Raw genomic sequence first — 24390 nt, 5'->3', positions numbered from 1 at the left:
GTCTGAAGTTTTCAGATTTTACCATATCTCAACATTGTTTGGATGTCTGGCAAAGTTATCTTTTCAACAGACTTCTAGCGAGTTGTTACTGTGTATAAAATGTTATGTCAAATCCACAAACTAAACATTAACCTTAACATTTCTGTATTACTCTTATGTTTCCCACAGACTTCCAAATCAGAGGACAAACACCAGGATACGTATCCAGTTGCCCTTTTTTCCCAAGAAGACCGGAAAGCAGACTCTCATGGCTGACTTTGACTGCTCCTCCTTCAGAGACCTCAAGTGCACCTGCACTTTCGATGTTCTACCATAAAACCTACCAGTTTAATTCAGGCTTTTCATTCATTCATTCATTCATTCATTTTTACACAACTCTGTATATGTATGCATATGTACATATATATAAACTTTTATATATGTAAACTTTTGAGGTTGCTTTAAAAAGCACCTTTGTGGGATAAGTGTCACGGTTCTGGGTCCGTTGGACCCAGTATTTTGAGTTTATTATGTTTTGGTTTACTTTTGCATCACGGATTATTCTTTATGTTTCTCTGGTACTTTGTGTTTCAGTTATCTTGGTGTTTTGGATTGTTTTCTCATTCTCTTGTGATGATGATGATGATGATGATGATGATTAGAGTTCTATGTTTTGGTTTATTTGTGTTTAGGATTTGTGTTCTCATGTTTTGTGTGGGTTTAGTTCTATGTGTCATTTTCTGTCTCTCAGTGTCGAGTCTGCGTCTTTATGTAGTGTTTCATGTTTCCTGTTTTATTGTGAAAGTCTTTGTCTTATGTTAGTGTGTGCAACTTGGTTTCCCCCATCTCGTTAGCCCTGATTTCTCCCAGCTGTCTCCCTTCTGTTGACCATTCCCTCATTACTACCCTGTGTATTTAAGCCCTGTGTTTTCCTGTGCTCGGTGTTGCGTCGTACCCTCAGAATTATACCTGTGTGTTTCAGTTCTCTGTTGCCAGTATTCTTTGTTCAGTTCATGTTTTGTTTTTCTCCAGCAATAAAGCTGAGGTTTTGAGTTTCAAGTTAGTGTTTGAGTCCTGACTATACAAATAAAATGTTTATTGGAAGATGGGTAACATTTTTGTTTTTATTAGTAATGCTTTGGCCTTTCTGTCATACTAATAATTTGTATTTTTCAAGAGAGACCCGAGTGTTCTTACACACTACAACGGTCACTCACTGATTATTAAGGACCAAAGAGGTACAATTTCAAACGATTTTAAGTGCTTCCTTAAGAGCAAACACAATGACCAAAAATAATTTTGCCATCCTTTGATATTGTCATTGATAATTCATGGTAACGGTTTCTGAAATTTTTTGGCTCTGGTACAGCATATTTTAGCTTTGCTCTGAGTTCTCTAAAATATTTTAAGACTGAAGCACACACTGATCATAGAGTTCGCATGTGTAAAATAAAAACCATCCTTGGGAATGTTTAAATAATATATTGCCTCGAGCCTAGCCCAGCCCTCACAGACCAAGATCCTGAGCGCAAAGAAAACATGCACACAGAGACCCCAACCGGCCCAAACATCAAAGGCACACTATAAACATTCAAAACTGAGCATTTTTTTTAAATTCGTTTTTACATTTTGCCTGAGTTTCAGACTATCAGTACTTCTTTTGCATATATTTTCTCAACTCCGTTTACAAGGTTTTTAACTCTAATAGAAATGTTTGTACATTTAAATTGTACTCGTCAAACTAGATTCCAAAAAATAACTAAATAAATACATTTAGATTTAAATAGGACACGATCTACCATCGCGAGATTTATGTCGAAACACAATTTGCTCTCTAAATAGAAACTGAACAACTGGTTCTCCCTATCTCATGAGGCGTTCAAGATACAGAAAGGATAGTGCAAATGACTTTTCACCACGAAAGTATAATGAGCTGCGTTTTATTACAGCTTCGCGATCAAAAGCTGAATCATATATAAAAAAAATCTGCATGTATTATCTTATAAAGTTAAAATTACTGTGGCGATTACTGCTGAAAACTCAACCAGTGAGTCATTTGTGATTTCTGGTCTCTGAACACACTTTGATCAGATGGTCACCAGAGGGCGTGCCATGCAGGTGAAGCTGCATGGCAGAAGCTGAAAGTGAAAGTATTTTTATTGGTTTATAATTCTCTGACACTGTCTCTGTTACAGTAAATGTGATAATCAACTTATATGTTATATGTCAGAGCTGGGTGCAGGATTTCACTCTATACATTTTGGTGGACACAGTGTTAATTAATTAATTGGTTAAAAAGTAAAGGCGTGTGGAAGAGAACAAAGCACCACTGCAAGAAAAAAAAATGACTTCAACTTAATTAATTGTTTAATTGTTGTACAGTGTAACTAACTGAAATTCTGTTTAAGATTAGACAAGATAGGTTTTATTGATTCCAGATTTGGAAAATTCTTTAATTTACAGCCCTGCCAGTGGCCTCAAACAAAAATAAGCCTCTGTGCATTAAGCAAAGCTATTTGATACATATTTTTGTTAGTCAATCTAAAATTGCCTGCATCTGAATGTGACTATATAGTGTTGGTAATTAAAATTACTCTTCTGAATTAGTGTTTATCAGGCAGTCTCCTGGCGTGCTTATAGTACAATTTTTATATTGAAGTGATGATAAAATATAGACTTTATAAGTAGTGATTACTTTCAGTATATGGCTTGTTGTAACATTTTGTTTCAGTTTCTCTACAGCACAAAACAAAAGCCGAAGACAATTGTCTAGTTTTGAATGCAGAAAATCCTCTTTGAGAAACTAAAAACTCTAAAAAAGTATTTTTTTCCCTCTAGTTTTACTTAAAAAAAAAAATGATGAACTAATTATCAAAATAATTTCACACATTTTTCAGATTAATTGTCCGTTTCAGGCCAACACTGATGAATACAGTAACAAAATTAAAATAAAAAAACAAACAAACTTCAAGCTGATCTTCAAACAATGATGGTATATGGCTGTTTTGTCTTAACCTGTAGTGATGAGAATTTATTATTAAGCTAAATCCTATAGGGCAGCGGTCCCCAACCTTTTTTGCGCCACGGACCGGTTTATGCCCGACAATATTTTCACGGACCGGCAATAAGGTGTCGCGGATAAATACAACAAAATAAAACTAGTGCCGGTACCGAAAAAAGAAGATTTATTCATAACACACGCGAAAAGACCCAGGAAAACCGAGTTAACGATAAAAACGATAACAAAATAACGCTGAAAACCGATAAAAACCCCGAAAACCATACATTTCACACCTGAGCCTCAACTCTCACGGCCCGGTACCGGTCCGAGGCACGGGGGTTGGGGACCGCTGCTATAGGGCGTTGTTCTCTGACTCTTGTCTGGGTATCATTGAGAAATGTTTGTTGTGGTAGATCCTAATAGTTTAACAAGTCATCACTAACATCAGACCTGTCTTCTTCTGTGTGGAGAGCTACACAGTCTTTCTCACATGAAGAAGCATCTTTGGCAAAAAATATAGATGCAAGATTCTTTTGACTGAGACATAAACAAAGCTGTGTGTAACAACTAATATATCAGTTTCTTTCTTTACAAAATTGTTGTAGAAACACGTGGCTCATTCAGCCGCCACACAGATGTGGGGAGGTCCACATTATTCCTTTGAATGAATAGAAATCCAGTATTTCATTGATGAGTCATTTCAGTTACACTTGAATTGTCTGATGTTTTAATCCACATATAAAGCAACCATTACTGTATCATTTTAGATAGGAGACAGCAAGAAGACATGCCACCAAAACAGAAGTCCAAGTGCTGGGCTGAGCTGAAACAAGTTGGCAAGACAGGCCAATACGGCGAGGCCACAAATCTCTACAGTCAGGCAATCAAAGCGCTGGAGAAGAACAGTAAGTATTATAACCTGAGCGTGCATGCACTTCACTGAGAAATGAGTGTGAAGTACGTTTTATGTTCCTGTGACCTTATTTGGTATAAATCTGCATTTTCCTAGGGATGGAAATTGATCAATTTAGTGGTTCTAATTCCATTAAAGGTTCATGTTGTCTTCTCATTCGGTTCTCACTGGCTCCTTTGAGACTCACCACCATCATTAGGCAGCATATCCAAAAACATTAAATTCATGCAGATTAATTGCATGTGGTAGTCAAATGTTTGTGCATGCTGGAGGTATTTCCCCTATTTGCTGATCAGTAGTATTGAGGTTGTTACTCAAAAAACATATTACACAGAACGTCTTGATGCATTCTCAATCATCCAGGAAAGTAAATCTCCAAAAGTTGAATCTGTTCATCTTGACCTTCAGTGGGTCCAGATGTTCCTTCTGTGGGCTGGTTTCAGTCATTATGCAAATGTACTGTTTATAAGGGTTGGGGAAACCTGCAGTCAGCTGAGACTGAAGAAGTCACTTGGATGAGTGACGAAACGTTTCTCCCACAAAACGCTACGTCCAGATGAACAGATTCAACTTTTGGAGATATTACACAGAACACTTTTCTAAAAAGAAATGCAGTACATTGTAATGTAGTACTCCACTACTCCCAAGAGGAAGTAATTTGTTATAAGATTCTTTGCTTATAACTTTCATTACTTTAACGTTTCACTACTGTAAAATGACCTGATAGTTACCAGTTAACAGTATAAACCTACTGGCACATTCCTGTTCCTCAACAAAAATCCCTATCCTAATGCAGACACACATACAGTCTTTCTCTTATTATTCAATTATGAACACAAAGTAAAGATGAAAAGTAGCACAAGGAGACTTCACAGTGATTATGATTCTACTGTAGAAACATTACATTACTTTTGTGTTTCTCCATAAAAATAGAAGTAGAAACGGAGGCTGCAGCCTGACTGCTCATCTGTTTTTTACCTGTTGAAGTTCAGGGTTTGAGTTCAGGGCTTGGTATTTACTCAGCTTTTACATCGCTCTGGGTCCTTGGCTAGCTTAGTGTTAGCATGCTTGCAAAGGGCCGAAGTTGTGTTAACAACATAATGCAGTTGTTTCTGTGCTCTGCAATACTGTGGAGTTTGCGCTATTGCGCTGGCAAGGGCTTTTGGCATAAAACTCTGCCAAAACAAATATGCAAAGCTACCTGCTCTGGTGACCCCTTGTGAATAAGGGAGCAGCAGAAGATAGCTAGTAAAAAAGGTCTTAAACAATACAATGAAACCCATATTAATGTAAAACCAATGCTCTTTTATTTTCTTCTTCCTTTCCATTGGCTCTGACTAAAACCTCTTTGGGGAAAATCAGTGTGTGTACACTGACATCCCAAATGAATATACTCAGTCTAGGTTGTCTCTCTATTTGCTTCCTCCATTTATGTGTGCAGAGCTCCACACATAAGTTCAATTAGTACTGCAATTAGTATTTAGTATTACAGTACAGGCAAAATGCTATAAGAATTAAGTGCAACATTAAATTGTATCAAATCCCTCTTCTTCCTCGCTAGTCGCAGTTTCAAACATGGCTATTGTAAAATGGCCTGTATTTGTATAGCGCTTTTCTAGTCCCTAAGGGCCCCAAAGCGCTTTACATATCCAGTCATTCACACTGGTGAATGTGAGTGGCAAGCTACATTGTAGCCACAGAGGCGAGGCTGCCGGACACTCTGACCACCACCAGTAGGCAAGGGGTGAAGTGTCTTGCCCAAGGACACAACGATCGAGACTGTCCAAGCCGGGGATCGAACCGGCAACCTTCCGATTACAAGGCGAACTCCCAACTCTTGAGCCACGGTCGCATCAGGGAACAGCAAAGCAGTTTTTGAGAATTGATGCTATGCTGCAATAAGTAGAGACTTCAGACTTAAAAGTATTTTACAATGTGCTTGACAACATTACAATGCTGTGTTGTGTGATTTGTGTTTTCTGGTCATTTAATGAATGTTTGCTTTCTAACAGTTGTACATGTCTTCAGATTAATAGGGTTATTTGTTTTTTGACGATCTGCTCTTAAACACACCGTTTTCTTCCTGTTAAGGTAAAAGGAATCCAGAGGATTTGGCCATTTTGTATTCAAACCGTGCAGCCAGCTACTTGAAGGATGGCAACTGTGGGGAATGTGTGAAAGACTGCAATATGTGAGTGTGATGATGCAATTTGTATTTCATGCATCTTTCTTTCCTCAAATCTTACACCCTGATTTTCTTATTTGGGGTGTTTGATTGTTGTGAGAACATCCAACCTTTGGTAATGTAATATATGGGAGACGCTCAAGTACATGAAATAAAAGGAATGTTTTGTTCTGTTACAGCTGTTTATGGACTTCTGTAGCTTTGTCCATTAAGCTTATTGTTAAATTTTTAATGACGATACGCCCATTCTCAGCCTGTTCATTATCAAAATATTATCTAAATTATGATTTTAACATGTTTTCTTTCAGGTCTCTGGAGTTATCTCAGTTCAATGTGAAGTCTCTGCTTCGTCGTGCTGCTGCCTACGAAGCTCTGGAGCGTTATAGGCAGGCTTACGTAGACTACAAAACTGCTCTACAGATTGACTGCAACATAGCAGCAGCTCACGATGGCACCAACAGGTATGTTGTCTGTTAGCTGGCTGAGTGATGGTTATATTTTAACTTACAATATAAAATTTACCATCTCTGAGTTTCTATAAAGCTATCAATCTGTCAATCCTTTCCGGCGTCCGGGCCGGGTGAGGTTTCCCTTGTTGGGTCAAATTAAGCTGCAGGCTCCACTCCTGGTGGTGCCCTTCCGTCAATTCCTTTAAGTTTCAGCTTTGCAATACGAGCCTATGCAATCGCATTGTGAACAATATCAACATAATGTGTTTGTATGGCATATTACTGCCAAGTAGACCAATCACAGTTGTTTCCGAGTTCGATTTTCCGGATTCAAATGAACAAATCTAATCAGTTTACACTTTACAATTTACAGATTTGCAGAAATATCAGTAAAGAAATATCTGTTTTAGGTGGTTTAAAAAAACAGATGGTTTATGCATCTTCATGGTCTGTTGTAGGTTTTAAACACCATTCTGTAATCCACCGTCCCCAAAAAAGAGATTATGAAACCATAATGAAAATACACAGACCTGACATTAGACCTACACATGAGTATTTGTAAATACATTCACAGAAGTGTCTTCACAGTATCGCTTATTGGCCAGCTCCATTAATTGAAGTAAATATTTTTTAAAAAGATCATAAAAGCTTACAGATAAATATCCAAATCTGCCACCTAATTCTAGGGTGATGCAGCACTCCCAGCATTTTTGATGTTTTGTAGAGTGACTCCTTGGTTTACTCCTGAACTTGTGGGCAGACGCACAAAAAGTTTTCAGCTTCTTCTCTGTTCACATTCTTGTCACTGTTGTACTGTTTCTCAGGATGACAAAGGCACTCACAGAGACAGACGGTCCGTCATGGAGAGAAAAGCTTCCTCCCATTCCCACAGTTCCTCTGTCTGTGAAGGAGAAACTTGCCCAGATGTCTGCAGGCAACGCCACCCAACCAAGCCCAACACCTCAGCAGAATGGCACAACGCAAACAAAAAAACCTGGTACATAGATTTATGGAAAAAAAATGTTATTTACATTCTTACAGAATTGATTTGAATTGACTGAGTTCCTTGTTAGTGTCAAAGAGTTGACCAGCTTCATGAAAACATGACCTTTCTTTGGATTTTCTTTTAAGTTACTTAGAGATGGAGCAGCATTATCATATTCAAACTCTCTTTTTTATGCCCCCCACCTTTTACTTACCTTCTCCTCAGCTCCCAGTGATAAAGAGATAAAGAAAGCTCAGGCCTTAAAAGAAGAAGGCAATGCTTTGGTGAAGAAAGGGGAGCACAAGAAGGCCATAGAGAAGTACAGCCAGAGCCTCAAACACAACCCTACAGAAGTCACCACCTACACCAACCGGTGAGCCTTGAGCATCAGCATCTGTGTCTCTGCAGTGTTGGATTTAATATTGCTCCAACGAATATATCATCCATCATATATTATTTGGTCCTGTGTTTTTGTTTGTTTGTTTCTAAAAGAAAGACTCCTACAGATTTAACTAAATATAGCTTTGGCAGTTATAAAAAAACGGACTATATAAGAATAGTAACATGTTCACAAAAGTGGATGATTTTAATATCATTGAAAATGTGTTAAAGTAATTTGCATACCTATGACAGTATTCATAATATATATTTTAAGATTTTTGATTTGATTATTTTTCTCTGCTTTAATATTCAGTTGCTTTATTTAATCAGGAGGTATTTGTACTATGTTAGGCTCTTTCTGTGTAATGCCCATTGCCTATTAAGCCTGTTTTTTAGTGGCTGCTGAAATTTGCAAGCTGTAGCTTATATGGACTAACTTTTTCTGCGTGACTACACAAAAATGCTAAAATCATTAGCTCAGTACACAGATATTACTTTACACTTAAGTCTTTCCTGACTTTTTGAGATGAGTAAACATAACACAGTAGCACTAGAAAACAATAACAAACACAAAATTAAATATTAAAGAAGTGCCGGGACTCTATTTCTATGCCGCACTGTGACATGAATTCTGCCCCTTAGCTTGTTATATTTTCTTTCGAGTATCCTTAATGTGGATTTCTGACAATGAATGGTAAAGAATCTGAGAGTGAATGAATAGTGGAATTTGCTTTGAGGGTCTCGAAAAGCGCTATATAAATGCAATCCATTATTATTACTATTATTATTATTATTATTATTATTATTATTATTATTATTATTATTATTATTATTATTATTATTAATCAGTCTGAATCACATGATGGAGCCCTGGACTAAGGTAAATATAAATTAAAAAGTAAAAAGTAAACAAAAAACACATTAGCCGGATATTATTTAAAGAGTTTGTTGAAATGGAGTTCAAATTTAAAAATATTTCAGTGACAAATGAGCAAATGAAGAGGCTTAGAAAGCATTTAAACGTAAAGCTTTAGGTGTGTCAGTCAAATAAAAGCTTGGATAAAAAAAAAGAATAATCTTGAAGAACCTGAAACAAATATGAATTCAGATTCATCCATTTTGGAGTGCTCTGATCACAGAGCGTTATAGATGTAATGAAGCATTTCAGATTAATAATTAATACATCATGGCAACATTATTGTTTGACTTGACCTTCAATTAAAGACGCGCCCAGATGTTTAAATGTGGTTTACTGTGTGTTGTGTGATTAGGGCGCTGTGCTACCTGTCAGTGAAGCAGTACAGAGACGCCATCAGAGACTGTGACGAGGCGCTGGTGATTGACAGCAACAATGTCAAGGCTCTCTATAGGAGGGCTCAGGCTCACAAGGAACTCAAGGTAAGAGCACGAGTCTTCATCATCGCGCTCCAGCTTCTGATTCCCACACAGCGCAATCAGACGTTAGTTTCAAAAGTGTCTGCAGGTTTTCAAGGTAAGCGACAAAATAAAAAGCATTTCCTGCCTTGATAATTACTAGCGTTTCCCCTGACAGCCTCTCCTCATTAGTAGTCAAAACACACAGAGGAGACAGTAAGCTCGGCACTCATAGCTACATGCAGTGAAAAGTTCAATTCTGCGTTTGGAGGTTTGAGTTGTCAAAAAGACATGAAGAGAGTCGATTCTCCTTCATTTCCACTTGATACTGATTAATGTGATTTTTATCTAGATATTCAATTATCGGTGTCTCCTCTTCCATTGCTTTGAGCAACAGATAACCTGCCAGCGCAAGAAAACAAAAAGAGAGGGCGGGGGGGCAAAATAAACAAAGATTTATAATTTATTTGCATTATTCATGTTCTTCTTTTCCTGTGATTGACAAGTGTGGTATGAGATTATTTATTTTGCAGTCAACTCAGGAAGATGATGAGTCTCAATACTACATCATTGATCAGAGCTAGCACTATCTCAGCTGGGTTCAAGATCGGGTCACCAATCATGATTAAAAATAGCTGTTATTTCAGATAGAGAAGAAACAAGGCTTTGTTTACCGGTTACCCAGACTAGGGCACTAGTCACTCGTTCACTCTTTTTTTGAAAGCTCAGTCAATGCTAACCAACTAGTACCAGCTATTCCTGTCTTAGTTGTGGGCTTTATATCATTCAGCTGGTTGTGCAGAGAGGAACTCGTTTTTTATCGTTTTGGACGGCATTTTTTTCATTGTCACAAAGTACTAAAGGAAATGACTAGTTTTTTTGCTGGGTGACGTTTTGTATCTTGATGTACTTTGAGATGGAATTTAGAAAAAAAATCAGTTTGAACATTTATTTTGTCATGCAGAGAATAAGTGTGACTGTAATCCCGTTTTAATATGAAATGGTAGCTAAACAGAGGTGTATTTAAACAGAAGAGAGCCTTCATTATGTGATTAGTGTCACTTGTTTACCCATGTTTAGCGTTTCCCATAGAAATAGATCTTCTCAAAGTAAACTGAGTTATTTTCTCAGATGAATGAAAATTTAAAACTAAATTGCAAAATATATGCAAAATATAAGGCAGCAGACAAGAGACATTATTATTTACGTGTTAGTTCCAAGCTGGTTTGTTTTTAAAAATGTTCAAGTTTACCGTGTGAGAAAGCACATCTGTCAACTGTGGATTAAATTGCATTGTTCTGAACTGTGTTGATTGTTTTTATGCAGATACAGTGGCTTGCAAAAGTATTCGGCCCCCTTGAACTTTTCCACATTTTGTCACATTACAGCCACAAACATGAATCAATTTTATTGGAATTCCATGATTCCAAACATTTTTTACAAATGAATAACTGAAAAGTGGGGTGTGCGTAATTATTCAGCCCCTGAGTCAATACTTTGTAGAACCACCTTTTGCTGCAATTACAGCTGCCAGTCTTTTAGGGTATGTCTCTACCAGCTTTGCACATCTAGAGACTGAAATCCTTGCCCATTCTTCTTTGCAAAACAGCTCCAGCTCAGTCAGATTAGATGGACAGCGTTTGTGAACAGCAGTTTTAATAATAATAATAATAATGGATTGGATTTATATAGCGCTTTTCAAGGCACCCAAAGCGCTTTACAATGCCATTATTCATTCACGCTCACATTCATACACTGGTGGAGGCAAGCTACAGTTGTAGCCACAGCTGCCCTGGGGCAGACTGACAGAGGCGAGGCTGTCATATCGCGCCATCGGCCCCTCTGGCCAACACCAGTAGGCGGTAGGGTAAAGTGTCTTGCCCAAGGACACAACGACCAGGACAGAAAGGCCAGGACAGAAAGGCCGGGGATCGAACCGGCGACCTTCCGGTTACAGGTGCTGTTTTGTTTTAAACCGTTCCATTGTTGCCCTGGCTTTATGTTTAGGGTCGTTGTCCTGCTGGAAGGTGAACCTCTGCCCCAGTCTCAAGTCTTTTGCAGACTCCAAGAGGTTTTCTTCCAAGATTGCCCTGTATTTGGCTCCATCCATCTTCCCATCAACTCTGACCAGCTTCCCTGTCCCTGTTGAAGAGAAGCACCCCCAGAGCATGATGCTGCCACCACCATATTTGACAGTGGGGATGGTGTGTTCAGAGTGATGTGCAGTGTTAGTTTTCCGCCACACATAGCGTTTTGCATTTTGGCCAAAAAGTTCCATTTTGGTCTCATCTGACCAGAGCACCTTCTTCCACATGTTTGCTGTGTCCCCCACATGGCTTGTGGCAAACTGCAAACGGGACTTCTTATGGTTTTCTCTTAACAATGGCTTTCTTCTTGCCACTCTTCCATAAAGGCCAACTTTGTGCAGTGCACGACTAATAGTTGTCCTATGGACAGATTCCCCCACCTGAGCTGTAGATCTCTGCAGCTCGTCCAGAGTCACCATGGGCCTCTTGGCTGCATTTCTGATCAGCGCTCTCCTTGTTCGGCCTGTGAGTTTAGGTGGACGGCCTTGTCTTGGTAGGTTTACAGTTGTGCCATACTCCTTCCATTTCTGAACGATCGCTTGAACAGTGCTCCGTGGGATGTTCAAGGCTTGGGAAATCTTTTTTTAGCCTAAGCCTGCTTTAAATTTCTCAATAACTTTATCCCTGACCTGTCTGGTGTGTTCTTTGGACTTCATGGTGTTGTTGCTCCCAGTATTCTCTTAGGCTGTGTCCCAATTCAGGGTATGCACGCTTGAAGTACGCACACTACGCGTACTACGTACGGTGCGTACTACAAGTACGGGAAGTGCGGAAGTGAGAGGCTTGTAAAATGGGACGGTCTAGCCTTCGGCGCGCTGTTCAGGTTGCCTAGCAACCATGATACTAACCGCGGGAAACGTTTCATACAGCTTTGTGTGACAGAAATGAAGAAGAAAAATGTTTCGTTGGTCATTCATTTTTGACATGACATCACTTTGATTAGCTGAGACCACAGGACTGTAAAACATGATAGTTGGGCTTCATTTCTGTACTGAACAGTCATTTCAAGATTAGTTAGTAAATAATAATTAGCTAATGTTGTTCATGAGACTAAGTCATCTCACTGTGGTAATGTTAATATAATATGGACAATATTATATGTATTGTCAGATTATATCTATCTATCTATCTATATATATATATATATATATATATATATATATATATATATAAAAAAAAAAAAAACACCCAGCACGCCCCTGCGGGCGGTTTATCCTTCAAGCTCGGGTCCTCTACCAGAGGCCTGGGAGCTTGAGGGTCCTGCGCAGTATCTTAGCTGTTCCCAGGACTGCGCTCTTCTGGACAGAGATCTCCGATGTTGTTCCCGGGATCTGCTGGAGCCACTCGCCTAGCTTGGGAGTCACCGCACCTAGTGCTCCGATTACCACGGGGACCACCGTTACCTTCACCCTCCACATCCTCTCGAGCTCTTCTCTGAGCCCTTGGTATTTCTCCAGCTTCTCGTGTTCCTTCTTCCTGATATTGCTGTCATTCGGAACCGCTACATCGATCACTACAGCCGTCTTCTTCTGTTTGTCTACCACCACTATGTCCGGTTGGTTAGCCACCACCATTTTGTCCGTCTGCATCTGGAAGTCCCACAGGATCTTAGCTCGGTCATTCTCCATCACCCTTGGGGGCATCTCCCATTTTGACCTCGGGACTTCCAGGTTATACTCGGCACAGATGTTTCTGTACACTATGCCGGCCACTTGGTTATGGCGTTCCATGTATGCCTTGCCTGCTAGCATCTTGCACCCTGCTGTTATGTGCTGGATTGTCTCTGGGGCATCTTTACACAGCCTGCACCTGGGGTCTTGCCTGGTGTGATAGACCCCAGCCTCTATGGATCTTGTACTCAGAGCTTGTTCTTGTGCTGCCATGATTAGTGCCTCTGTGCTGTCTTTCAGTCCAGCTTTGTCCAGCCACTGGTAGGATTTCTGGATATCAGCCACCTCCTCTATCTGCCGGTGGTACATACCGTGCAGGGGCCTGTCCTTCCATGATGGTTCCTCGCCTTCCTCCTCTTTCTTGGGTTTCTGCTGCCTGAGGTATTCACTGAGCACGCTGTCAGTTGGGGCCATCTTCGTGATGTATTCGTGGATGTTTCTTGTCTCATCCTGGACTGTGGTGCTGACACTCACCAGTCCCCGGCCCCCTTCCTTCCACTTAGCGTACAGCCTCAGGGTGCTGGACTTGGGGTGAAATCCTCCATGCATGGTAAGGAGCTTTCTTGTCTTTATGTCAGTGGCTTCTATCTCCTCCTTTGGCCAGCCTATTACCCCAGCAGGGTACCTGATCACGGGCAGGGCGTAGGTGTTGATGGCCCGGATCTTGTTCTTACCGTTCAGCTGACTCCTCAGGACTTGCCTGACCCTCTGCAGGTACTTGGTGGTTGCAGCTTTCCTAGCGGCCTCTTCATGGTTCCCATTCGCTTGCGGGATCCCCAGGTACTTGTAACTGTCCTCTATGTCTGCAATGTTGCCTTCTGGTAGTTCAATCCCCTCAGTTCTGACTACCTTCCCTCTCTTTGTTACCATCCGACTACACTTCTCCAGTCCGAATGACATTCCAATGTCATTGCTGTATATTCTGGTAGTGTGTATCAGTGAATCGATGTCTCGTTCACTCTTGGCATACAGCTTGATGTCATCCATGTACAGGAGGTGGCTGACAACCGCTCCATTCCGTAGTCGGTATCCGTAGCCAGTCTTGTTAATGATCTCACTGAGGGGGTTCAGGCCTATGCAGAACAGCAGTGGGGACAGAGCATCTCCTTGGTAGGTCCCGCACTTGATGGTGACTTGTGCTATGGGCTTGGAGTTGGCCTCTAGTGTTGTGTGCCACATCCCCATTGAGTTCCTGATGAAGGCTCTCAGGGTCCTGTTGACCTTGTACAATTCTAGGCATTCCAGTATCCAGCTGTGGGGCATTGAGTCATAGGCCTTCTTGTAATCAATCCAGGCTGTGCACAGGTTGGTCAGTCTGGTCTTGCAGTCTCGGCTGACTGTTCTGTCTACCAGTAGCTGGTGTTTGCGCCTCTGGTATTCTTGCCAATCCCTTTCTGTGCCCCGCTCATGTATTGACCCATGTGCCTGTTCATCTTAGCCGATATGATGCCTGACAGGAGCTTCCATGTAGTACTGAGGCAGGTTATCGGTCGGTAGTTGGATGGGACCGGTCCCTTCTTGGGGTCCTTGGGGATCAGGACCGTCCGACCTTCGGTTAGCCATTCCGGGTGTCTCTCGTTAACTAGCAGCTGGTTCATTTGTGCTGCCAGACGCTCGTGGAGTGCAGTCAGCTTCTTCAGCCAGTAGGCGTGAACCATGTCGGGCCCTGGTGCTGTCCAACTCTTCATACTGGAGACCCTTTCTTGGATATCTGCCACTGTGATGGTTACTGGACCCTGTTCAGGGAGGTCGCTATGGTCTGCCCTCAGATCCACTAGCCACTGAGCATTGCCGTTATGGGTTGCGTCCTTCTCCCATATGCTCTTCCAGTATTGCTCCGTCTCCAACCTTGGTGGTGCTGTTCTGTTATTGTTCCCTTGCCACTGAGAGTACACCTTTGCTGGTTCTGTGGAGAACAGCTGGTTTATTCTCCTGCCTTCTATCTCTCTGGTGTACCTCCTGAAGCGGCTGGCCAAGGCTGTGAGTCTTTGCTTGGCAGTTTCCAAGGCCTCAGGTATGGACAGCTTGCTGTATTTCTTATGCACCTTCTTTGTCGCGCCTTTCTGCAACTCCGTTAGTTGGCTAACCTCCCTTCGTGCTACTTTGATCTTGCCCTCTAGCCTCCTTCTCCATGGAGGGTACTGCCCCTTGTGGCTGTTCAACTTGTAGCCAAGCATCTCACTGATCACTGCTGCCGTAGTGTAGATCAGCTTGTTAGTGTCGGTAATGGTGGTTGTAGGTATCATCCGTAGTGCTGCATTAACATCATCTAGCAGACCTTCTGAGGGTACTTCACGTAATCTTGGTAACCGGCTACGGGGGATCCAGGTTTCAAGCTTGGCCATGATCCTATCTTTCAGGTCAGTTCCTCACGCACTCAACGATCCTTCTCCTATCGCACTTGGGGCTATGTACCCAATCTCGGGTGGGGGTGATGATATCTCCCCCCTGACCTGGCGTCCTGACTCCTCCTTGCCGTAGCATTTATGTTGTACCTCGTCAATCTCTAGCTGTGAGAGCAGTCCCTTCTTTCGAATGTTGGAACACTGAGCTACTAGTTGTTTCGCCGTCATTGTGGATGTTGGGTATCGAAGAATCCATAGGTCCCTCATCCTATTCATGTAACCCCTTCCGCCAGGGTTACTTGCGTAGTAGCATTCCAACAACGCCCTGTTTTCGTCTCTTGCCCACCGATGCCTTCTCTCTCTCTCTCTCTCTCTCTCTCTCTCTCTCTCTCTCTCTCTCTCTCTCTCTCTCTCTCTCTCTCTCTCTCTCTCTCTCTATATATATATATATATATATATATATATATATATATATATATATATATATATATATATATACACATATGAGCTTGAACTCTGGGTCAAAGATGCAAGGAGCAGTTATTTATATTTCCTATCACCTTAAATCTTCACTCAAAGACAAGTATCTCTGACAGTGTATATACAGATGTATTATATATAAGAGACAAACATTGTTCTTTTAATATGTTGGCATTACTAAATTTGGCTCAATGCTTACATATATGTGTAAAAAGAAAATGTACGAGCTGTGATAACTGTTTCTGATAGAATGAAGAGTACACTGATATATGAAATATTCCTTTATTGGGTGAGAAAATCAGACCATGTCATAACTGCTTTAAGTCATACAGAATAGATATCAGAGCCTTAAACAGGCTGACTTCTGCTAAATGGGTCAAACTGGGCAGAAAGTATACAAACACATAACATCCTTATAGAATATGATGTAACACTATAGATCAACTTACCTCAGAATATATAAAGCATATAAACAATTACAGCAATATGATGCAACAAACACAGCAGTACTACTAATCCAAAATACTCAAAGCTTCATAGAACTGAAACAAACATTTATTTTTAGGTCCATCCTGCTGCTGATACATACTTTAGGTTTCTGAATATTAAACTTGTTGCTGCCTTTCGTAGTGTGTAACTTGAAGGCCCTGAGTACTTTCTCCCACACTGAAAACACTGGGATGATCACATTATTTGAACATTACCTAATAAGACTGATTCAGGACAGACAATTAGTTATTTTAAACTTTCCTAGCATTCCTTCACAAACAGGGAACAGTCTGTCTATTCTCTCCATCTGTCAGCTGCTGCTGGCTCTTCCTCCTCCTCTTCCTCACACACTGCTGAGTTTGTCCTGGTGGATCATCAGGGGTGCAAAGCCTCACAGATGATGTGCAGCAGTGGGTCCCTCAGTCTGTCCTCACTCTGAACACTTGCAGTTGTCACACATGGAAATCAAATGAGTGATAAGCTGCAGGATTCAAACACAAGTGTAACTTATAAATACATGTTCATACTTTTATTCCACAATCAGAGAGAAAGAAACAGAGAGAGAGTGCAGGACAGACAGACAGGTGACAGTCTCAGGTGTACACACTGCTACAAAACAGCACAAGAGAAGGAGGATTTAGTGTTTGTGTTATTACGAGTGCTAAACAAGAAGAGTAGCCAGATGGTACAGTGGACACATGTGTGACTCCTGTGATTAAAGCGTCTTTCTTTCAGCTTAACGAGTGAACCGTCAGCTCGTTCAAACACATGTTAAAGTCCGTTTGGCTCGACACCACCGAACAGAGGCAGCAATATAACAGAGCTAACATTAACAGTGCAGTGAATCCTGCTTGTGCCGTCATATTCAGGACTGCAAACCGAGCGGCATCACTGACTTTCAGCTTGTTGTGTTTGTGGATATATGACTGACTTTAATTATCCATAAAATCATCACATTCTCTGTAAGATTAAGGTCAACTACATATATACTTAGAAGTAGAGGCTTTAAAACCAAGTTACCGTTGAAAGTACAAACATCACTAATGTCACATAACTTTGCCGACATGTGGCCAACAGTAATGTTTTAATGTTCTTAACATTCGCACATAAATAAGTGACATAATATTCAGTACTTACTTTTGACAGTTCACTCTTCAGCCGCTCCCTTCTGCCGTATTTTGCGGCAAAATTATCCACACCCACCGCCGCGCTATGGATTGTGGGATATATGGGACCACGAAGCGTGTACCGGACCACGCTTGATATTTGGGGAAATCGACGGTGCATTTGTAGTATGCATTTGAAGTACACTTTGAACTGGGACAGCCGTCGTCTCGTGGTGGTGACGTAATCGCACTTGAAATGCGTACTTCAAGCGTGCATACCCTGAATTGGGACACAGCCATAGACAACCTCTGAGGCCATCACAGAGCAGCTGTATTTGGACTGACATTAGATTACACACAGGTGCACTCTATTTAGTCACTGGCACTCATCAGGCAATGTCTATGGGCAACTGACTGCACTCATTAAAATCATTTAATAAAAGGGACTTAGAAGAGAGAGCCCTAATATTTTATAATTCACATTTAACTGTTTTACTCTTTGGTGCAGCTTTCTTTGTAATTGTCTATGTTTAAATTAACCGCAATGTGTCAAAATCATCAACCCTCCAGTTTTTGATCAACCACTTTAATTTCCTTATGCTGTCACGTAGTCCAGCTCTGTTGACCGTTCTGGACTTTCTAAATCCAGTGTTGAGTTTCCAATCAATCCAACATCGGAATGCTGTGTTCTGTATGTGTTTAAGGAACTTCCACGTCTGGTTAGAGTGCTGGATGACCCGAACTGACCTGGCAAAGGATGGAAAATATGATGGGTGGCAAGTTGTGGATCCAACACCACAGGAAAAGAGTGACAGTATGAAATCTCTTGTCTCAACTGTTTCTTCCTTTGTTTTATTACTTATTGATCATAAAAATAAGATTAATTTCTAAGTATTGCTTTTGAACACTGATTTTTGTTTGAATGGGCTGCTCTGCATATGCAGGTGTATACTGCTGCGGTCCAGCCCCAGTCAAAGCCATCCTGGATGGAGAAACCGATCTCAAATATGATGTCCCATTTGTCTTTGCTGAGGTCAATGCTGACTGCATTGACTGGCTGGTTAGTATACATAGCTTGACTCTATGAATACATGAATATCACATTTAGTAGGAAGTCTTTGGCAGAAATGTTTTATGTCCAGTTTTGTGTTCTAAATTGTTTCTTTCTTCGTGTTCAGTGTAAAGCTGATGGCACAATGACAAAAATGCTCTCTGACACCAAGTCAGTCAGACAGAACATCTCCACCAAGGCTGTTGGCTCCAACACGAGGCTGGACATCACAGACAAGTACAAGTACAAGGAAGGTGGGTTCAGCTGACAGAAACTCAAAGATTTGAGCTGACCATTTCGTCCATTGCCATCCTGATATTATGAAACTATACACATGTGGACAAAATTGTTGGTACCCTTCAGTCAATGAAAGAAAAACTCACAATAGTCACAGAAATAACTTTAATCTGACAAAAGTAGTAATAAATAAAAATTCTATAAATCTTAACCAATGAAAGTCAGACATTGCTTTTCAAGTATGCTTCAACTGAATTATTTAAAAAATAAATGCATGAAACAGGCCTGGACACAAAAATGATAGTACCCACAACTTAATATTTTGTTGCACAACCTTTTGAGGCAATCACTGCAATCAAACGATTCCTGCAACTGTCAGTGAGACTTCTGCACCTCTCAGCAGGTATTTTGGCCCACTCCTCATGAGCAAACTGCTCCAGTTGTTTCCGGTTTGAAGGGGGCCTTTTCCAGACTGCATGTTTCAGCTCCTTCCGAAGATGCTCAATAGGATTGAGATCAGGGCTCATAGAAGGCCACTTTAAAATAGTCCAATGCTTTCCTCTTAGCCATTCTTGGGTGTTTTTGGTCATTGTCCTGTTGTAAGACCCATGACCTGCGAGCTTTCTGACACTGGCCAGCACATTTCTCTCTAGAATCCTTTGATAGTCTTGAGATTTCATTGTACCCTGCACAGATTCGAGACACCCTGTGCCAGATGCAGCAAAGCAGTCCCAGAACATAACTGAGCCTCCCCATGTTTCACAGTTGGGACAGTGTTCTTTTCTTGATATGCTTCATTTTTCCGTCTGTGAACATAGAGCTGATGTACCTTGGCAAAAAGTTCAATTTTGTCTCATCTGTCCACAGGACATTCTCCCAGAAGCTTTGTGGCTTGTCAACATGTAGTTTGGCATATTCCAGTCTGGCTTTTTTAGGATTTGTTTTCAACCATGGTGTCCTCCTTGGTCGTCTCCCATGTAGCCCACTTTGGCTCAAACAACGATGGATGGTGCGATCTGACACTGATGTTCATTGAGAATGAAGCTTAGCTTGGATCTCTTTAGAAGTCTTTCTGGGCTTTTGTTACCATGCGGATTATCCGTCTCTTTGATTTGTCATCAATTTTCCTCCTGCGGCCACATCCAGGGAGGTTGGCTACAGTCCCATGGATCTTAAATTTCTGAATGACATGTGCGCCTGTAGTCACAGGAACATCTGCTCCATCTGCTTGGAGATGGTCTTATAGCCTTTACCTTTAACATGCTTGTCTATGATTTCCTTCCTAATCTCCTGAGACAACTCTTTCCTTTGCTTCCTCTGGTCCATGTTGAGTGTGGTACACACCATGTCACCAAACAACACAGTGACTATCTGGAGTCCTATATATAGGCCCACTGACTGATTACAAGATTGTAGACACCTGTGATGCTGATTAGTGAACACACTTTAGATTAACATGTCCCTTTGGTCACATTATTTTCATTCTTTTCTAGGGTACCATCATTTTTGTACAGGCCTGTTTCATGCATTTATTTTTTAAATAATTCAGTTGAAGCATGGTTAAAAAGCAATGTCTGACTTTCATTGGTTAAGATTTATAGAATTTTAATTTATTATTACTTTTTTCAGATTAAAGTTATTTCTGTGAATTATTTCACAATTTATGTCACATTTTGTATTATTTGGAATTTCAAAATTCAACTATATAAACCTAATGGAGTAATAGGAATTTGCAAAATATATTGCAGATGAAGATTGTTTTTTTGGTCATTTGATTGTCTGATGTAATTAACTTCATCAGTAATTAATAAGAAGGTTCAAAAACACATTTCATTATGGTCTGAACATTTGATATTATTTGATAAAATTAATTTGTGACTTTTGAACTCAACAACATTTTCCATCCCCACAGGCACTGAGAAGGAGAGAACCGTATTTAAATATGCCCTCTCCAGAAATAATGAGAAAAGGGACAATGACGGGACCACAAACAGTACCAACGGAACATCTCCTGGGGGCATCGTTCCACGGCCAAAAATATACATGCAATTTAAAGAGGTACATCACAGAATTCCTGTTGTATCTCTTTATTTTTCTATTTAAGTGAATCTTAAATATATATTTAGTACTTACTATTATCTTGGTGTGTGGATTTTCTGAAAAATTATTATTACAAATGTAACAAAAAGTGACCTCTGTTGCCTTTTTAAATTAATTTTAATAAGTTGACCAAAACAGTTAATGAATAAAAGCTCATCCAATCCACCAGACCCCATAAAACCATAAAAAGGACTGAAAAAAGCACTGTCAATGTGAAATGTGTTATCTCTTATATGCAGTTCTATACTCAAGTGTCTACAGTATGACCATTTTAGCACACTTGTCCTGCTCTAGCTGAGCAGCCAGTTAGATGAATGACTGGTGGATTGGCTGTGTGCAGGATTATCATCTGACAAGTTTTCTTTTGAAATGTCATCAGGAGGCCCACAAATAGCATTAATGTTAACAACTGTGGTGGTGATTGGGCCAAATGTTTTTGTTGGAACTAAGGATTGCATTCATCTTTACTGTATGTGCTTTAATGAGAATGAAAACTTTACGTTTTAACTATATCTTGTGCATGAAGCACACTGAATACTGTCTAATTATGAATCAGTCATTGTTTATAGCCACTGGCTAAAATTAGCAAAGGCTATGAACTATCTGTGCTAAATGCTCTCTATTGTAAATCAATTTTAACAAAAAACCACCCCAAAACCACAACTTATTCAAAAGGAGATGAGCATTACCGTTGTTGCCTAAAAGCAAAGTGCTTTTCTAAATTAAGAAAACTCAAATCTCACAAGCTGTTGTTTTAAGCATATCTTTTTAATCATATTTTAGGGAATTATGCATAATAAACCTGGTGCACAGGGAATTGTACCTTATTCCTCTATTTGTGGTGCTGCAGGTATCCAAGCCAAAGGACGGTGAGGACGTGAGTCTGAAGCTGGTGCTGAACAGTGAGAGCCGCACTGCCAGGCCTGTGTCCATCAATATCAGCGTCCAGGCCATGAGATACAATGGCTCACCGGTTGAAAACATCCAGAGTGAGGTGAAGGAAGAGACACTGCTGCCTGGGAAAGGTGAGTCAATTGGCTAGGACTTTATCTGAACACAAGTGTTTTTTGTGGGGTGGGGTTTATTCTTAGATTAGAGATACCTCAAAGACAGATTGAGAGGTCAGGTCATATGAGAGACTGCAACAACTATAATTCTCTCCCTCTGTCTGCTCCAGATCTGTCCATCCCTATCTTGGTCCCCTTCCTGGTGTACCATAAGCACATGGTGCACTCTGACAGCATGAAGATTTCAGCTGTGGTCACAGATAAGCTGGAGCCAAAAAATGTGTACCTAGCAGTGAATGATGTCATTCTGTTGGATCCTCCAATCTCCATCACAGTGAGTAAAAAACTACCATCTCTCTCACTCTGTAATCATTCTGTAGCTTTGTTCGAAGAACAACTGACACATTAGCTCACAGCTGTTGTTATCTCCTGCTGTACTTGTTTTAATGATAAATATAATTATGTGAAATGAAATATAAAATTCTGGCTGTCTGCCCTGTCTTCAATGATAAGAAAAAATTGGGAGCCTGACCTTACAGGCCCAACCCTACCAGCTTAAAGGCAGCCCCCCTCCTAGAGAGAGAAGCTAGAGCCTCTCTCCTTTTGTGGGCATAGCAGTACATTGAGCAAATAATAACTAAATGTAATAATTACAATCGGCATGTTGTTTACTATCTGTGCCATTATGAGAAGCAGGAAATTATTTTGACAGAATCACCATCTTTTGGTATGTTAGAAGGCTAAAGGCTTGCTTAATTAGCACAAAACAAAAAACACCATCGCTGCCAGTTGACATGTCTTGTATTTAAAAGTAATTGGTCATGGAGCTGGTACAGTTAAACTGAAACTGATTGCTACATGAGGAGTTAGGTCACATTATTACAGTTGGCAGTCTTTAATGTATACCAAATTTCATATTTGTCCTTTGGGATGGAACACTTGAGTGTGCCCAAACCTTTATCTGATATCATGCATGATGGTCATAGGGAGTGAGTGTTTTTCTTTGTGCATGACTGTGTATAAAACATGCACCTCCTGTATCTGTGGTGTTGTATGATGTGGGCTGTCATATTTATAGCAGAAGTTGCATAAACCGAAAGTGACATTATGGTTTCTAATTTTTGGTTGAGAGCAGTACTGCATATGCAAAAGTTTTTAAACTGTAAAATCTTTGTCTTTTAGACTCCCAGTCTGGCAAGAGTGAACCAAAGCACAACTGCTGAAGTGGTTTTCATGAACCCAGTCAACAAGACACTGACAGATTGCACTCTGACTATTTCTGGAAGTGGTATTGTGGACGGAGAGCAAAAATGCATGTAAGTGTGTGTGCATAATTTAAACTTATCTGGATTCTAAATGCTTGTGTACAGTTTTACACAAGTGTTGTGTGCACCAGTTTTTCCTTCATGTAGCAACGGCATTCTTTCTGTCTTCACACCACCTCAAATGACACAGGGTCACTAGAAGCTGATTACACCTGGGTGTGTGTGTCCCTAACGCCTCGGGGCTCAGCTGGGGTCTTTCCCCTTTATCTAGCCACTGACTACAGTGCTCAGCAGTCCCTGAGATTTCCATAATGGTGTGTCATAGGGTTTGGCCACACATTTCCAGCTGTTTAAGGAGTAAAACAGTGGATGTGCCATTGAAATCAGGACAGCAAAATTCCACTGGAGAAACTTCTGCTCACCTCCTTGGCCCATCTTGCAGCTTCCTCCTGCCGTCGCAGTTCTAGGAACACCAGCTTTTGCCACATTAAACATTAACCTTAACTGTTCTGTATTACTCTTATGTTTCCCGCAGACTTCCAGATCTGAAACCAAGCCACAGGTTTCGTGTTACGTTTTTCTTACTTCCCAAGAAGACTGGCAAGAAGACTCTCCTGGCTGACTTTGACTGCTCCTCCTTCAGAGACCTCAAGTGCACCTGTATTGTCAATGTCCAACCATAATTCCTCAGAATCACAGGGTAGAAAATGTGTAATTTTAATCAGTAAATACATTTTTAAAAAGGCTTGATGCAGATATTTTATTTTAACACAATTCTTTATATTAAAAACTTTACTAGCATTAAAAAAAACAACCTTCAAGGGATATAAGATCATATAGTTATATTCATCATATTCTTTGTGTTTTTCCTTACTTTGAGCTTCAGAAGAACCCTTTTGAGACTGGCTCCAAAAGTGAGTCCATCTTAACAGACTTCTGTGTTAAAATGCCCAACTAGACAGTATAGTAGAAAAAAATTTTAAAAATCAAATGGAAAGTACAGATTTCCTCATAACAACTTGTACAGTTGTTATGATTTCTTTTTTCCTAGTGTATTTGGCTACTGCTGAGGCTTAAACGTAGGGGTATGGTTCCTTTGATTGATAGGTATGTTATGGCCATTTATTTAGTTATGTCTGTAAGTGTATATTGAAAATCATTTGGTAAAGGGTCAGTAAGTGATTGTATAATTTTCCCAAATAAACTGTCAAAAATGTAAAATCTTGTGGATGTTTGGGTCATTTTTGTGTACTTCAGAAGTCCAGCACACCAACACAACTCATTCT

General features: G+C 40.4%; 3 protein-coding genes across 4 annotated transcripts in view; all 3 read left to right on the top strand.

Annotated features, from left to right (window-relative positions):
- Window positions 1-333, top strand: part of LOC102081897 (protein-glutamine gamma-glutamyltransferase E) — a 16886-nt gene extending 16553 nt beyond the window's left edge. Inside the window, exon 15 of the mRNA XM_019359157.2 lies at window positions 169-333. Coding sequence (XP_019214702.1) covers window positions 169-316 — 148 coding nt within the window. The 3' untranslated portion in view covers window positions 317-333. The remainder of the gene's footprint in view (window positions 1-168) is intronic.
- Window positions 334-3752: 3419 nt separating this feature from the next.
- LOC100696155 (mitochondrial import receptor subunit TOM34) lies at window positions 3753-9435 on the top strand. Its single transcript, XM_019359160.2, has 6 exons — window positions 3753-3885; window positions 5985-6084; window positions 6387-6539; window positions 7352-7524; window positions 7738-7885; window positions 9165-9435. The coding sequence occupies exons 1-6, from the start codon at window positions 3768-3770 to the stop codon at window positions 9418-9420; spliced, it is 948 nt and encodes a 315-aa protein (XP_019214705.1). The 5' UTR covers window positions 3753-3767; the 3' UTR covers window positions 9421-9435.
- An 8351-nt stretch (window positions 9436-17786) lies between these two features.
- LOC109202249 (protein-glutamine gamma-glutamyltransferase E-like) lies at window positions 17787-24139 on the top strand. Of its 2 annotated transcripts, XM_025907178.1 has the most exons (9): window positions 17787-17805; window positions 18149-18258; window positions 18389-18504; window positions 18623-18749; window positions 20645-20790; window positions 21683-21857; window positions 22010-22173; window positions 23022-23155; window positions 23640-24139. In XM_025907178.1, exons 2-9 carry the CDS (start codon window positions 18177-18179, stop codon window positions 23785-23787), a joined length of 1092 nt encoding a protein of 363 aa, XP_025762963.1. In that variant the 5' UTR covers window positions 17787-17805; window positions 18149-18176; the 3' UTR covers window positions 23788-24139. The 2 variants fall into 2 exon arrangements, with proteins under 2 accessions (XP_025762963.1, XP_019214704.1); XM_019359159.2 differs by lacking the exon at window positions 17787-17805 and having other exon boundaries at window positions 17855-18258; window positions 23640-24138.
- Window positions 24140-24390: the final 251 nt, after the last annotated feature.

The sequence above is a fragment of the Oreochromis niloticus genome, linkage group LG5 (genome assembly GCF_001858045.2).
Source record: "Oreochromis niloticus isolate F11D_XX linkage group LG5, O_niloticus_UMD_NMBU, whole genome shotgun sequence".
Taxonomy (NCBI): domain Eukaryota; kingdom Metazoa; phylum Chordata; class Actinopteri; order Cichliformes; family Cichlidae; genus Oreochromis; species Oreochromis niloticus.
This window is presented reverse-complemented; position numbering and strand designations above follow the sequence as displayed.

Bases quoted from the DNA above. Each gene is read 5' to 3' on its own strand.
- LOC100696155 (XM_019359160.2), top strand. From the start codon at position 3,768: ATGCCACCAAAACAGAAGTCCAAGTGCTGGGCTGAGCTGAAACAAGTT. The intron at 3,886-5,984 runs GTAAGTATTATA...CTTCCTGTTAAG, and splicing joins CAAAGCGCTGGAGAAGAACA to GTAAAAGGAATCCAGAGGAT. The intron at 7,886-9,164 runs GTGAGCCTTGAG...TTGTGTGATTAG, and splicing joins GTCACCACCTACACCAACCG to GGCGCTGTGCTACCTGTCAG.
- LOC109202249 (XM_019359159.2), top strand. From the start codon at position 18,042: ATGCTGTCACGTAGTCCAGCTCTGTTGACCGTTCTGGACTTTCTAAAT. The intron at 18,505-18,622 runs GTTAGTATACAT...CTTCGTGTTCAG, and splicing joins CTGACTGCATTGACTGGCTG to TGTAAAGCTGATGGCACAAT. The intron at 20,791-21,682 runs GTACATCACAGA...GTGGTGCTGCAG, and splicing joins TATACATGCAATTTAAAGAG to GTATCCAAGCCAAAGGACGG.